This window comes from Pseudophryne corroboree, chromosome 1 (genome assembly GCF_028390025.1).
Source record: "Pseudophryne corroboree isolate aPseCor3 chromosome 1, aPseCor3.hap2, whole genome shotgun sequence".
NCBI lineage: Eukaryota > Metazoa > Chordata > Amphibia > Anura > Myobatrachidae > Pseudophryne > Pseudophryne corroboree.
Genome location: NC_086444.1, coordinates 689362056 through 689375552, shown reverse-complemented (window position 1 = coordinate 689375552; position 13497 = coordinate 689362056). Strand labels below are relative to the sequence as shown.

General features: G+C 45.2%; 1 protein-coding gene across 3 annotated transcripts in view; it reads right to left on the bottom strand.

The window, feature by feature from the left end:
- The window catches only part of COMP (cartilage oligomeric matrix protein), a 284919-nt gene that overhangs the window by 78788 nt on the left and 192634 nt on the right, over nucleotides 1-13497 (bottom strand). For all 3 annotated transcript variants that reach the window (XM_063914764.1, XM_063914765.1, XM_063914766.1), the window contains 3 exons: nucleotides 10229-10277; nucleotides 8325-8521; nucleotides 7463-7635 (listed from right to left, as the gene is read on the bottom strand). In XM_063914764.1, coding sequence (XP_063770834.1) covers nucleotides 7463-7635; nucleotides 8325-8521; nucleotides 10229-10277 — 419 coding nt within the window. The remainder of the gene's footprint in view (nucleotides 1-7462; nucleotides 7636-8324; nucleotides 8522-10228; nucleotides 10278-13497) is intronic.

The window sequence follows — 13497 nt, the reverse complement described above, 5'->3', positions numbered from 1 at the left end:
ATCGGTGCATCACTGCACACGAGTCCTGGGAAAAATGGTGGCTTCGTACGAAGCAATTCCATTCGGCAGGTTCCATGCAAGGACCTTCCAGTGGGACCTCTTGGACAAGTGGTCGGGATCGCATCTTCAGATGCATCAACTGATAACCCTGTCTCCAAGGACCAGGGTGTCTCTACTGTGGTGGCTGCAGAGTGCTCATCTTCTAGAGGGCTGCAGATTCGGCATACAGAACTGGGTCCTGGTGACCACGGATGCCAGCCTTCGGGGCTGGAGCGCAGTCACACAGGGAAGAAATTTCCAGGGACTTTGGTCAAGTCAGGAGTCGTCCCTACACATAAACATTCTGGAACTGAGGGCCATTTACAATGCCCTAAGTCAGGCAAGGCCCCTGCTTCAAAACCAGCCGGTTCTGATACAATCAGACAACAGCACGGCAGTCGCCCATGTAAACCGACAGGGCGGCACAAGAAGCAGGGTGGCGATGGCAGAAGCCACAAGGATTCTCCGATGGGCGGAAAATCATGTACTAGCACTGTCAGCAGTGTTCATTCCGGGAGTGGACAACTGGGAAGCAGACTTCCTCAGCAGACACGACCTACACCCAGGAGAGTGGGGACTTCATCCAGAAGTCTTCCTCCTGTTGGTAAACCGTTGGGAAAGGCCACAGGTGGATATGATGGCGTCCCGCCTCAACAAAAAGCTAAAGAGATATTGCGCCAGGTCAAGGGACCCTCAGGCGATAGCTGTGGACGCTCTAGTGACACCGTGGGTGTACCAGTCGGTTTATGTGTTCCCTCCTCTGCCTCTCATACCAATGGTACTGAGAATAATAAGAAGGCGAGGAGTAAGAACGATACTCGTGGTTCCGGATTGGCCAAGAAGAGCTTGGTACCCGGAACTTCAAGAAATGTTATCAGAGGACCCATGGCCTCTACCGCTCAGACAGGATCTGCTACAGCAGGGGCCCTGTCTGTTCCAAGACTTACCGCGGCTGCGTTTGATGGCATGGCGGTTGAATTCCGGATCCTAAAGGAAAAGGGCATTCCGGAGGAAGTCATTCCTACGCTGATAAAAGCCAGGAAAGAAGTAACCGCAAACCATTATCACCGCATTTGGCGAAAATATGTTGCGTGGTGTGAGGCCAGGAAGGCCCCTACAGAGGAATTTCAGCTGGGTCGTTTTCTGCACTTCCTACAGTCAGGAGTGACTATGGGCCTAAAATTGGGTTCCATTAAGGTCCAGATTTCGGCTCTGTCGATTTTCTTCCAGAAAGAACTGGCTTCACTGCCTGAAGTTCAGACTTTTGTAAAGGGAGTGCTTCATATTCAGCCCCCTTTTGTGCCTCCTGTGGCACCTTGGGATCTCAATGTGGTGTTGAGTTTCCTAAAATCACATTGGTTTGAACCACTTAAAACCGTGGATCTGAAGCATCTCACGTGGAAAGTGGTCATGTTATTGGCCTTGGCTTCGGCCAGGCGTGTGTCAGAGTTGGCGGCTTTGTCATGTAAAAGCCCTTATCTGATTTTCCATATGGATAGGGCAGAATTGAGGACTCGTCCCCAGTTTCTCCCTAAGGTGGTATCAGCTTTTCACTTGAACCAACCTATTGTGGTGCCTGCGGCTACTAGGGACTTGGAGGATTCCAAGTTACTGGACGTAGTCAGGGCCTTGAAAATTTATGTTTCCAGGACGGCTGGAGTCAGGAAAACTGACTCGCTTTTTATCCTGTATGCACCCAACAAAATAGGTGCTCCTGCTTCTAAGCAGACTATTGCTCGCTGGATTTGTAGCACAATTCAGCTGGCGCATTCTGCGGCTGGATTGCCGCATCCTAAATCAGTGAAAGCCCATTCCACGAGGAAGGTGGGCTCATCTTGGGCGGCTGCCCGAGGGGTCTCGGCTTTACAACTTTGCCGAGCTGCAACTTGGTCAGGGGCAAACACGTTTGCTAAATTCTACAAATTTGATACCCTGGCTGAGGAGGACCTTGAGTTCTCTCATTCGGTGCTGCAGAGTCATCCGCACTCTCCCGCCCGTTTGGGAGCTTTGGTATAATCCCCATGGTCCTTACAGAGTCCCCAGCATCCACTAGGACGTCAGAGAAAATAAGAATTTACTCACCGGTAATTCTATTTATCGTAGTCCGTAGTGGATGCTGGGCGCCCATCCCAAGTGCGGATTGTCTGCAATACTTGTATATGGTTATTGCCTAACTAAAGGGTTATTGTTGAGCCATCTGTTGAGAGGCTCAGTTATATTTCATACTGTTAACTGGGTTTAATATCACGAGTTATACGGTGTGATTGGTGTGGCTGGTATGAGTCTTACCCGGGATTCAAAATCCTTCCTTATTGTGTCAGCTCTTCCGGGCACAGTGTCCTAACGGAGGTCTGGAGGAGGGGCATAGAGGGGAGGAGCCAGTGCACACCAGGTAGTACCAAATCTTTCTTATAGTGTGCCCAGTCTCCTGCGGAGCCCGTCTATTCCCCATGGTCCTTACGGAGTCCCCAGCATCCACTACGGACTACGAGAAATAGAATTACCGGTGAGTAAATTCTTATTTTTTGGGTTGGTGGGATGAGTTGCATGTGTGAGTTTTACATTCTAACTTTTAACTTTTACTGTTCTTTAGTTTCCTAGATGTGGAGATCCCTGTCCACATCATCGGGGATGCTGCATACCCTTTACGCCCCTGGATTATGAAAGGCTACACCCAACAGGTCCAGTTTACCCCAGATCAACAAACCTATACTCACACCCTGAGTTCAGCAAGGATTAGAACGCCTTTGGCAGGCTAAAAGGAAGATGGCGTTGTTTGATGAAGCACAATGATGTGGACCTAAAGACTATGCCTAATGTAGTAGCTGCGTGCTGTATACTGCACAACATCTGTGAACTGAAAAATGAGGTATTCCTTCCTGAGTGGACTGTGCAGGACCTTGAGGTTATAAACCCACTTGTGGAAGGTGCTTTGTTTGGGACTGCCTCAAACTCCGCTGCAGAACAAATACGTCACACTATTACATCCAACCTTGCAGCACTGGTACAGTAGTGTTTACGAATCAGCACAACATGTTTGGTGAATTACATTTTTATTTTGTATTCCACCATTGATCTTTGGTTTAATTTTTTATGATTTCCCCCCCAAAAAAACACATTGCGTTCACGTGCAATATCCCGGGATTTTCATGCGAGTGTAAAAGGGGTATTAGGTGACAGAGACCGAGAAGATAGGAATAAGGGAGGCAGCCAAGGAGCAAGAGGGGGGTCAAGCAGATGGGAATGGACCTGTGGAGCAGTTTCACCATGTAGCAAGCAGGGGTACAGTGTGGACTGGCAGAAGAGAGGGGATGCCCAGAGGCCAGGAAGATGGAGACAGCAGGAAAGGTATGGGGTCAGCAGCTGTGGCACAGACACAGAGAGCTGCCACAGTAAGAGGATACCAGCTGTGTTGAGCCAGCACTAAGACCCAAAGAAGACCCAGGCATCGAGTACCCTGGATAGTTATCAGTGAGGACTCGTGCGGGAATTCTTGGAGGCCACAGGCAGGGCTGTATATATGAGTCCGATTATACACACAGTAGTACCCCATATACACAATATGCCACACAGTAGTGCCTATATATTGATATATATATATATATATAAAAATATATATGAGGCACATGCGCTCCTGGGAAAGTGGGTGTGGCCTCACAATTTTATATTATGATATCAAACAAGAAGTATATAATGACCCCCCTACACATGCACACACACAATTACCAGCCTTACACAGTAGTGCTCCTTATACATAATGTCCTCAGTATAGTGTCAGATACACATAACGTTCCAGTATAGTGCCAGATGCACATAATGTCCCCAGCATAGTGCAAGATACACATATGCCCCACAGTGCAATATATACATACTGTCCCTACAGTGCCAGATACACATAATGCCCCCACAGCGCCAGACACACATATGCTCCCACAGTGCCAGACACACGTACTGTATGCTCCCAGTGTCAGACACATATGTTCCCACAGTGCCAGACACACGTATGCCCTCATAGTGCCAAATGCACGTATGCCCTTGTAGTGCCAGACATACATATGCCCCCACAGTGCCAGATACACATGTCTCATATTGATTTTGCTATTAGAGGCAGCACTTTTAGGTAGATTCACTTTTAGAGGCAGCAGCTATCCCCCCACCCCCTGTGTAGTTCCTCACCAGCAGGGATGCCCAGTAACTATCACACCATGCAGCAGCAAATGCCACTGTAATTGGCACCGGCGTCCGGCACTGCACCACACACAAACAAGAAACTCTACATAAACTACACCTCCCAGCAGCCCATGCTGCCGGGAGCTCCTTGCAGCACGGGCTGCTGGGAGGTGTAATTTATGTAGAGTTTCTTGATTGTAGTTCGGTGCGGTGCCGGACCCCGCGCCAATTACAGTGGCTGCCACTGCTGCATGCTGTGATCGTTACTGGGCATCCCTGCTGGTGAAGAACTACACGGGGGGTGAGGGGATAGCTGCTGCATCTAAAAGTGAATCTACCTACTGGCCACGGGTGGCACCAATGGATTGCGCCCCTCCTCAGCTGGCGCCCCTAGCGAGTACCATCCTGGCCAATTACTAGATACGCCCCTGGCCTCAGGCAAGAAAAGAAAAACACATAGTAAAGACTCAGGCTTACGGGAAAGCTGTCTCCGCAGCCGCTGGATGGTACTGAGGGATCCTGGGAGCATCTACAGTGCAAGGAGGAGCCCAGTACATCCGGTCTCAGGTTGGCAAAACAGCAACAGTGGTGTGGTGTTCTTTTCAGCATAGATGCCTTGCTCAAACCTAAGCTGATGCACTACAAGTACCACAATAACCTCCATGTGCGGAACTGTTTTACTAAAGCTGATTAATTACATACAGTAGTTTTGTTATAATCCTGTTTAGAATTGGTAACTGCACCAAAAATCAGCAAGTGTACCGCTCATTCATTCTAATCAATTGAGAATCTGTTTTTGAAGATAAACTGTTGTCGGTCATTGTGTCTGAGAATTTAGCTACAGGCCTGCTTCTCTGACCATACTCTGTACCTGTTTCATTGCAAGTACGCCACACGCAGTGTCATGTTCTGGCACCGACTTGGGGGATTACATATTCAGGGAGTGAAATTTAACTCTGACACAGTCCAATATAACAGTCATTCCAAAACCTAACAAGGAACTGTGTATCAGTTAATTTTTGCTAAGCAGACTCAATAATCATTTGATTAATTTGAAGGACTTTGATCAGCAGCTTTTGTCCAATGAAGACAAGCTTTAGATAAACTCAGTTTCTTATATAAACAAACTAAAATGTCTCTCCGTAGTCTTGCCGTTAGACACTAATGGGGGAAAATGAATTGATGGCGAAGGGTGCAAATTGCTGCTGTATTTAAACACCGGCAATGGCAGCCCGACTTACACCCTTGGCCTGGCTGATTTGCACACCAAATCGCTTAAAAGTGCTCACTACCCTATGGGACAGTGAACATTTTTGAGCGAGATCCCACTGCTGTAAAGCACGGCAGCTGCCGCGCATATTCGGCCAGGTGAGTCCCCCCTATAGAGGAGTTTATTTAATTTGCAGTGAGAACTGCTAATACCACTTCTGGTGGCTTTGCAGGATGTGTCTTCTTCAGAGGCCTGTCCACCTCTCTATAAAGAAAAGTATTTGCTCTATATACCCCCAGCTCCCTTAGAGGGATATGTACTAAGCAGTGAAAAGAGCGGCGAAGTTGCTCATGGCAACCAATCAGCATTTAAGTAACATTTATAATTTGCATACTACTGTATAAAAGTATACAGAGCAGCTGATTGGTTGCCATGGACAACTTCTCCATTGGCTTACTTCTCCACTTTTATCACTGCTTAGTACATGTCTCCCTTAATTAGATTGAATTTGGATATAAGGGAAGGAAGCCCAGATTAATAATAAGGGGCGTATTCATTTAGTGCCGTTTTCTTCGGCTAGCCGAAAAAAGCGGCACTAATTCAACATTAGTGTATTCAATTGTGGGCGTTTTCGCCCATTTTGGAGTCACCTTTCACCCATGCCTTTTCGTTTTTTTTGTGGACAAATCAGCATGGTCAAAAATGGACCCAAAAATGGGCGAACACCTGCAAATTCGCCAAAACATGTGGATCGGCGGCAAATTCGCCAATCCATGTGGTTTTTGTCCGTGACAGTTTTTTCCTCTAGTCGAAAAAACGTCACGGGCATTGAATAGGTCGAATGTAAATTCGACCTATAAACAGCCAAAAAGTGCAGTTTTTCGCCTGGACGAGCATTATAAAATATTGTTATTTATGGACATCCTATTTACTCTAACAGTCCCTTACTTTTCACTCCCTAACCTATCTAATGCATGGACATGGAGAAACACAGATCCTTATAATAAAAAGCAACACTATATCAGAGGCTAATTGGAGAGATTATGTGTGTATATCTACTGTATATGCATGTTTTTGTCTATTGGTCACAATCCCTATTGCCCAGTATTATCTATAGTCACTTTGGCCCATAATAGACAGTATAGGCGCTGTTGTCCAATGCGCAATGCCACTTTACAACATCTGATCATTGTAACTTGTTCAGGTCCTATACATGATAAGGAAGAGATTGAACTCCTTGGGCTTAAAGCTACAGGTGCTTCTTACCTTCTAAACTCTGATAGCTTCAATAACAGGTTAGTCACCTGTTGTCTAATAGTCAATGAGTACACAGCCTAATTATATTCCAACAGGATGATGAGTTGATGCTTAGTAAATTGCTGTGAGCGACATTAGAAACAGCTGCCAATCCTTTTATCCTTCTGTTTTTTGCCTGGTCAACTACTGGAGACATAGGGGGTCATTCCGATTTGATCGCACGTAGCAACTTTTTGCTGCTCGTGCGATCAACTTGACGCCGCCTATGGGGGAGCATATTTTAGCATAGCAGGGCTGCGATCGCTTGTGCAGGCCTTCTATGCTAAAAAAGTTTCCTGCAAAACAAGACCAGGGTGAGACTTACTCTGTGCGACGGATCCAGCGACAAAGGTCCCGGAATTGATGTCAGACTTCCGCCCTCCAAACGCCTGGACACGCCTGCGTTCACCTCACCATGCCTGGAAAACGGTCAGTTGACGCCCCAGAACGCCTCCTGCCTGTCAGTTTTCTTGCGATCGCTGCTGCGATCACTTTTTCCACTGGCGGTGGCGCTGCCTAGCAACGACCGTCGACGGGCAACGATGTGTGTGCACATTGCGGGCGGCGCGCAGGCGCAGTCCGAACCCGTTCGCACCTCAGCGATGAACCGCTGTGTGCGAACGGGTCGTAATGACCCCCATACTGTGGTACTGTGCTAACCTCTGACAGTAAGAAATGCTGCTTGAATGGTCAGAGTAATCACTATACATCACCAACATATATTATATTTAGCTATAATATACATACCTAATGTATCCCACTGAGGGTCTGTGCTGTAGGAACCAGCGGTATGATGTCTTATCCTTCCATCCCACATTTCTGGGATCCTTCCATAACAGTTTGACTTGGTTAACTGTGTCCCCAGTGTGCCACAAGGAATTCCTGAGCTGCTCACCAGGACCTGTTGTTGATTTAATAGCCTGTTGTAAAACAATAAATGATGTTTGCATTGCTTTCAATGTATTTATATCTTAAAATGTAACTTTATGCTGAGCTCTTTTCAATGCGCAGGTGCAAAAGTAGCTGTACTGTAGGTAGCTGTATCCTAGTCCCCTATTATTCTCATCTATTGTTACATACCTTATTTGGTTTTATGGTCTTGTGCACATATAGGTATGGAATTAAGATGATTTATGAACAGGATTAGGATAACTGAAATATGTACTTACACAAATCAATAATATGTTGAACAGAACAAACAGTTCTTGGAGAAAGAGAAAATAAGATATGTGTTCCATTCATCTTAGACAAATGTCACAACTGGGCTAGAGTCAAATAAAGCGTCAACCGTGCCTTTCCTTTCTAAGCGTATGCTCAATGTCATTCGGTGGAATGGATAGACCTACTATTTTACGTACAATCAACTGCATTCACCATAACTTAGGGGCTCGCGGGAATATGCTCCATCTGTGCAGTATTTAAACTCAGTAGTGAACATTAAAATAAACACGTTAAGTTAATATGAAAGCACATAAAATAATAACAACCCTCAAATCCTCAACAGATTTTAAATTAAAACTTCCAGACATGCGATCATATACTGTAGATACATTTGTGCCCCTGGAGACTTCAATCAGAAAACAGATTTTACATTACTTTCCTGTTTTACCTTTAGCTGGATGCCAGGTTCAGCCACTGCTCGGAAGGGGTTTGCCTGCCAATATGTTTGTTCCATCTGTTTCCACATCACAGAATAGAAGCTCGAGCTGTCCTGATAGCCAAATATAAATCCAGCATAATCATCATCTGTTTCTGTATTAACATGAAATGTCCCTTCAAAGTCCACTCCATTAAATGCTGTGTAACCTACACAGACAATACAAACAGGAAATGTTACTAAAACATAACTATGGAAATACGTTATTGTTGGGAAAAGTTGTGTTCATGTGAGAAGTTATTTTTTAAATATTTGATGCAATGTTTAGAAAATTCATATTCATTATTCATGATCATTACCAAGAATAACAGGTATGCGTAACCGGCATTCAGGAGACCGCCAGTCACCATACCGACGTCGGGATCCCGGCTTGTAGATGCCTGGCTGGGGGTGGGGGGGGGGGGGGGGCAACGAAGACCCTTGCTGGCTCGGTGGCGAGGTTATATTCCCACTCTATGGGTGTTGTGGACACCCCTGAGTGGGAATAGTCTCTGTTAGTCAGCATGCAGACTGTCGGGACTGTAAGGGGGCGGGATTCCAGTGTCCGTATTGTGACCGGCGGTCTCCTGACCACTGGTCACGTAACTACCTCCCGTTTATAGATGTTATTGTTTTATAGATGTGAGCAAGCAAAAATCAAAGATAGCAGATGGCTATATTCATCCTGAAGGCTCTTAAATTTCCAGGTTGAAACATAATTAGCCTGTACTGTATGTTAGCTTTGCAAATGGGGTGTCTATTTGGGATACATACGATATCCTGGCAGATGGGATACCGGCTGTTACTATACCGACAGCGGCATCTCGTCTGCCAGAGTTAGAAAGTCCCTTCACGGGCTCATTGCGCTCGCCACGCATCGGGCCCGGTGGCACCTTCCGTGGTCCCACCAACCAAGTGGGAATACCGGGCGGGTGTCGGGAATCGGAACACTGACACCGTACTGACCTAGCCCCCGCTTCTGTATGCTATTTAGTGGCCAACCAGTGGAAGCTGCGTAGTGGCAGATTAGCATCTCTCATAACCCAGAGGTTCTCAAACTCGGTACTCAAGGCACCGCAACAGTCCAGGTTTTAAAGATAACCAAGCTTGGGTACAGGTGACTTACTTAGTACCACAATCAATTAGAATTAACCATCTGTGCTCAGCCATGGATATTCTATTAAAATCTAGACCGTTAGAGTGCCTTGAGGACTGCATCTGGAAAACTCTTGTCATAGACACAACAGTTCATGGTCAACCAGCTCTGGAGGATAAAGAAAAAGAGTCTCCTGCTCTCCAGAGACGGAATAATACCAGAAGGAAGCATCACTTCACCAGCAAGTTTCCCAATGTAAACATGACACACAGGTAAGTTAGGACATCCTAGATATCGTAAAAGAACTATACATTTTTCCTTTGTCCTGCATGGGAACAAATGATCTCTTTGGTCTGCTACCACTTCCATAAACGAATATCTAAGAATCCAGTACATGGAAAGACAATACTATACAGATATTTAGTAGCTTTTTATATAGTGTATGCCATTGTTTTATATCTACAGACAAACAGTATGAGTTGTATGACAGGTTTATTGAAATAGTGTTATGTTTTAATGGATGCATATACAGTAACACAAGTTTTATTGATTTTTAGATAGTTTACATGTGACCATTAATATTCCATTAAACTGTATTTGGATTTTCTAAATTTAAATATTATAATTATTGGGCTCTAACAAATTAGCGAAAGCCCAAACAGAGCTCATATGTGCATATAATGAGCCCTTTAATGTATTAATAGCACAAGATTAAAGTGTAATGTGAACTGCTTATACTGTATACAGTATGTTGGAAACTAAAGGTGACAACAATTCTCACCAACAGCAAGGCCTGGATCACTGTTCATTGTCTGGACAATCTCCATTCCCTAAGAAACAGAAAAATATAATTAAAATCTGTTTTAGCAATAGGAATTTATTAAGAATATTTACTATACTATTGATTTACATATTAAAACTAACAGAAAACGTGTTAGACGTTTTGGTACAAGAAACATATACACACAGGATTTCATGGAGTTAGGTGCTATTTAGTTGAATTTCACACTTGACACAATTTCCTTAACCACTTAACTGACAATTTTCCCTTCAAACCCATTAATAAAATTGTTTTTTTTAATTCAATAAAGTTTCAAAAGTATATTTTAACATATTTAAATATTATATTATGCACATCAGCAGAACGGATCTCCTTGTCAGAAACTGAAAAGCACAGTGGGGTTGCGTGGGTGCATGTGATCTTACCATGCCAGTTAAGTAGTTAAAGTGGTAGCATGCAGAATATTAACAAATTCACCTTTTAGTAGAGAGAGTAAGATTTGGGTGGGTTATTTTGTTTCTGTGCAGGGTAAATACTGGCTGCTTTATTTTTACACTGCAATTTAGATTGCAGATTGAACACACCACACCCAAATCTAACTCTCTCTGCACGTTATATCTGCCCCCCCTGCAGTGCACATTGGCCCTCATTCCGAGTTGTTCGCTCTGTATTTTTCATCGCATCGCAGTGAAAATCCGCTTAGTACGCATGCGCAAAGTTCGCACTGCGACTGCGCCAAGTAACTTTACTATGAAGAAAGTATTTTTACTCACGGCTTTTTCTTCGCTCCGGCGATCGTAATGTGATTGACAGGAAATGGGTGTTACTGGGCGGAAACACGGCGTTTCAGGGGCGTGTGGCTGAAAACGCTACCGTTTCCGGAAAAAACGCAGGAGTGGCCGGAGAAACGGTGGGAGTGCCTGGGCGAACGCTGGGTGTGTTTGTGACGTCAACCAGGAACGACAAGCACTGAACTGATCGCACAGGCAGAGTAAGTCTGAAGCTACTCTGAAACTGCTAAGTAGTTAGTAATCGCAATATTGCGAATACATCGGTCGCAATTTTAAGAAGCTAAGATTCACTCCCAGTAGGCGGCGGCTTAGCGTGTGTAACTCTGCTAAATTCGCCTTGCGACCGATCAACTCGGAATGAGGGCCATGGTTTTGCCCAACTGCTAACAAAATTCCTGCTGCGATCAACTTGGAATTACCCCCTAAATGCAAGAAGCTTGAATTGGATATGGAAGGGGAAGAGGAGCAAGTGAAGGGCTAATAAGAGAGCGGAGGTGGAATTAATACGTTTGGAGAGGAAGATGAGCTGGGTAGCAGCACCGAGGATAGATTTGAGTGGATAGAGGAATTTGTCAGGGAGGCTAGATAGGAGGAGATTACAGTAATCCAATCTGGAGATGATCAGTGAATGGATGAGGGTCTTAGTAGTATACAGGGTGAGAAAGGGTCTGATCTTGTAAATATTTTTGAGATGGAAATGGAAGGACTGTGAGAGGCACTAAATGTGTGGTTTGAAGAAGAGGGAGGAGTCAAGGATAATTCCAGGACACTATTCTTGAGGGCTAGAGGAGATAGATGTGCCATCAATAGAGAGTGAAATTGTGGGAGGTGAGGTTATGCAGGAGGGTGGGAAGATGACCAGTTTAGTCTTAGACATGTTACATTTAAGAAAGAACTGGGACATACAAGAACAGATAGCAGAGAAACAGCTATAGATATCATTGAGAAGAGGGGGGGGGGGGGGTCAGGGGAGGAAAGGTAAATTTGGAAGTTGAAAGAGTGAATGAGCTCACCTAAAAGAAGATGTACATAGAGAGAACAGGAGAGGTCAAAGAACAGAACCTTGAGGGACACCTACTGTTAGGGGAAGTTAAAGAGAGGTGCTATCACGAGAGGAAACAGGGAAGGAGTGGTCAGAGAGGCAGGAGGACAGCCAGGAGAGGGCATTATCATGCAGATCAATGAAGTGAAGGATTTGCAGGGGGATAGGGAGGTCTACAGTGTCAAAAGCAGCAGAGAGGTCAAGGAGAATAAAGCAGAGAATAATGGCCCTTGGATTTGGCATCATGGAGGTCATTGCAGACTTTTGTGAGGGCAGTTTCAGTGGAGTGGAGAGAACCGAAATAGGTCAATCAGGGAGTGGGAGAAAAGAAAGCCAGTAAGGCGATTGTAGACAGTACCCTCAAGGAGTTTGGAGGCAAAAGGGAGAAGAGCTGTAGGTTGGTAGATGGAGAGAGTGTTAGGTTTAAGAGTAGGTTTTTTAAGAATAGAGGAGAGAAGGGCATGCTTGAAGGCAGACGGAAAAAGTGCCTGATGAGAGGGAGAGATTGAAGAGGTGGGCAAGAAGGGAACCGTCAGAATGAGAGAGATAACAGAGGAGGCGGGAAAGGATAGGCTCTAGTGGGGAGGTGGAGGGAGGAGGACTGGATGAAGCCATTACTTCATCTCCAGATACAGGGGAAAAATACGTCAGAGTTGGTGAGATGGATGAGGAGGGGAAGGGGTCGTCAAGTACTGTAGGAAGATAACAAATTTAGAGCTTGATTTCCTCCATTGGTGCCCGGTGGTACATGAACATTTTTGCAGAATTTGGAATGCCAGTGTTGTGGTGTTGATCTGTGAGGGTAAATAGTGGTTTTTGGAGCAACAAAGTCAAGAGCAGAAGCAGGGGAGGCATTGTATAGGGAAGTGGCTTGTTCAGGACAGGGAAGAGAGAATAGGAGAGAGAAGCAAGTCAAACAGGGAGGATAAGGAAACTGTGTTGAAGGAATCAATGTTATTTTTACTGATGGTAGTCTTAGGAGGTAGAGGTGGAGAAGCAGAGAATGCTAAGTTAAAAGAGAGCTGCTAATGGTCAGAGGGGGGGAATGGGGAGTGGGAGAAGTCAGAAATGTCACAATACTGAGTGAAGACCAACCAGCTCAAGTGAGTTCCCATTCACATAGGAGGGTGAGGAGGTCCACTGGTGGAGACCAAGCAATGATATATAGCATTATGTGAGGATATTCATTGGGATGTTGAAACCACTTAAGATAATGGAGGGAATATCTGAAGAGACAAAGTGAGTGAACCAGGAAGAAAAGTGATCGAGGAATTTTGTGGGAATGCCAGGGGGATGGTAAATGGCAGCTACTCAAAGGTAAACAGGTTGGAAGAAGCATATTGCATGGACCTCAAATGTAGAGAATGTAAGGGACTGTTCTGGGGGTGTGAGCTGGTAGGAGTACCCGGAGGATAGTAGGACCCCAACACAACCAA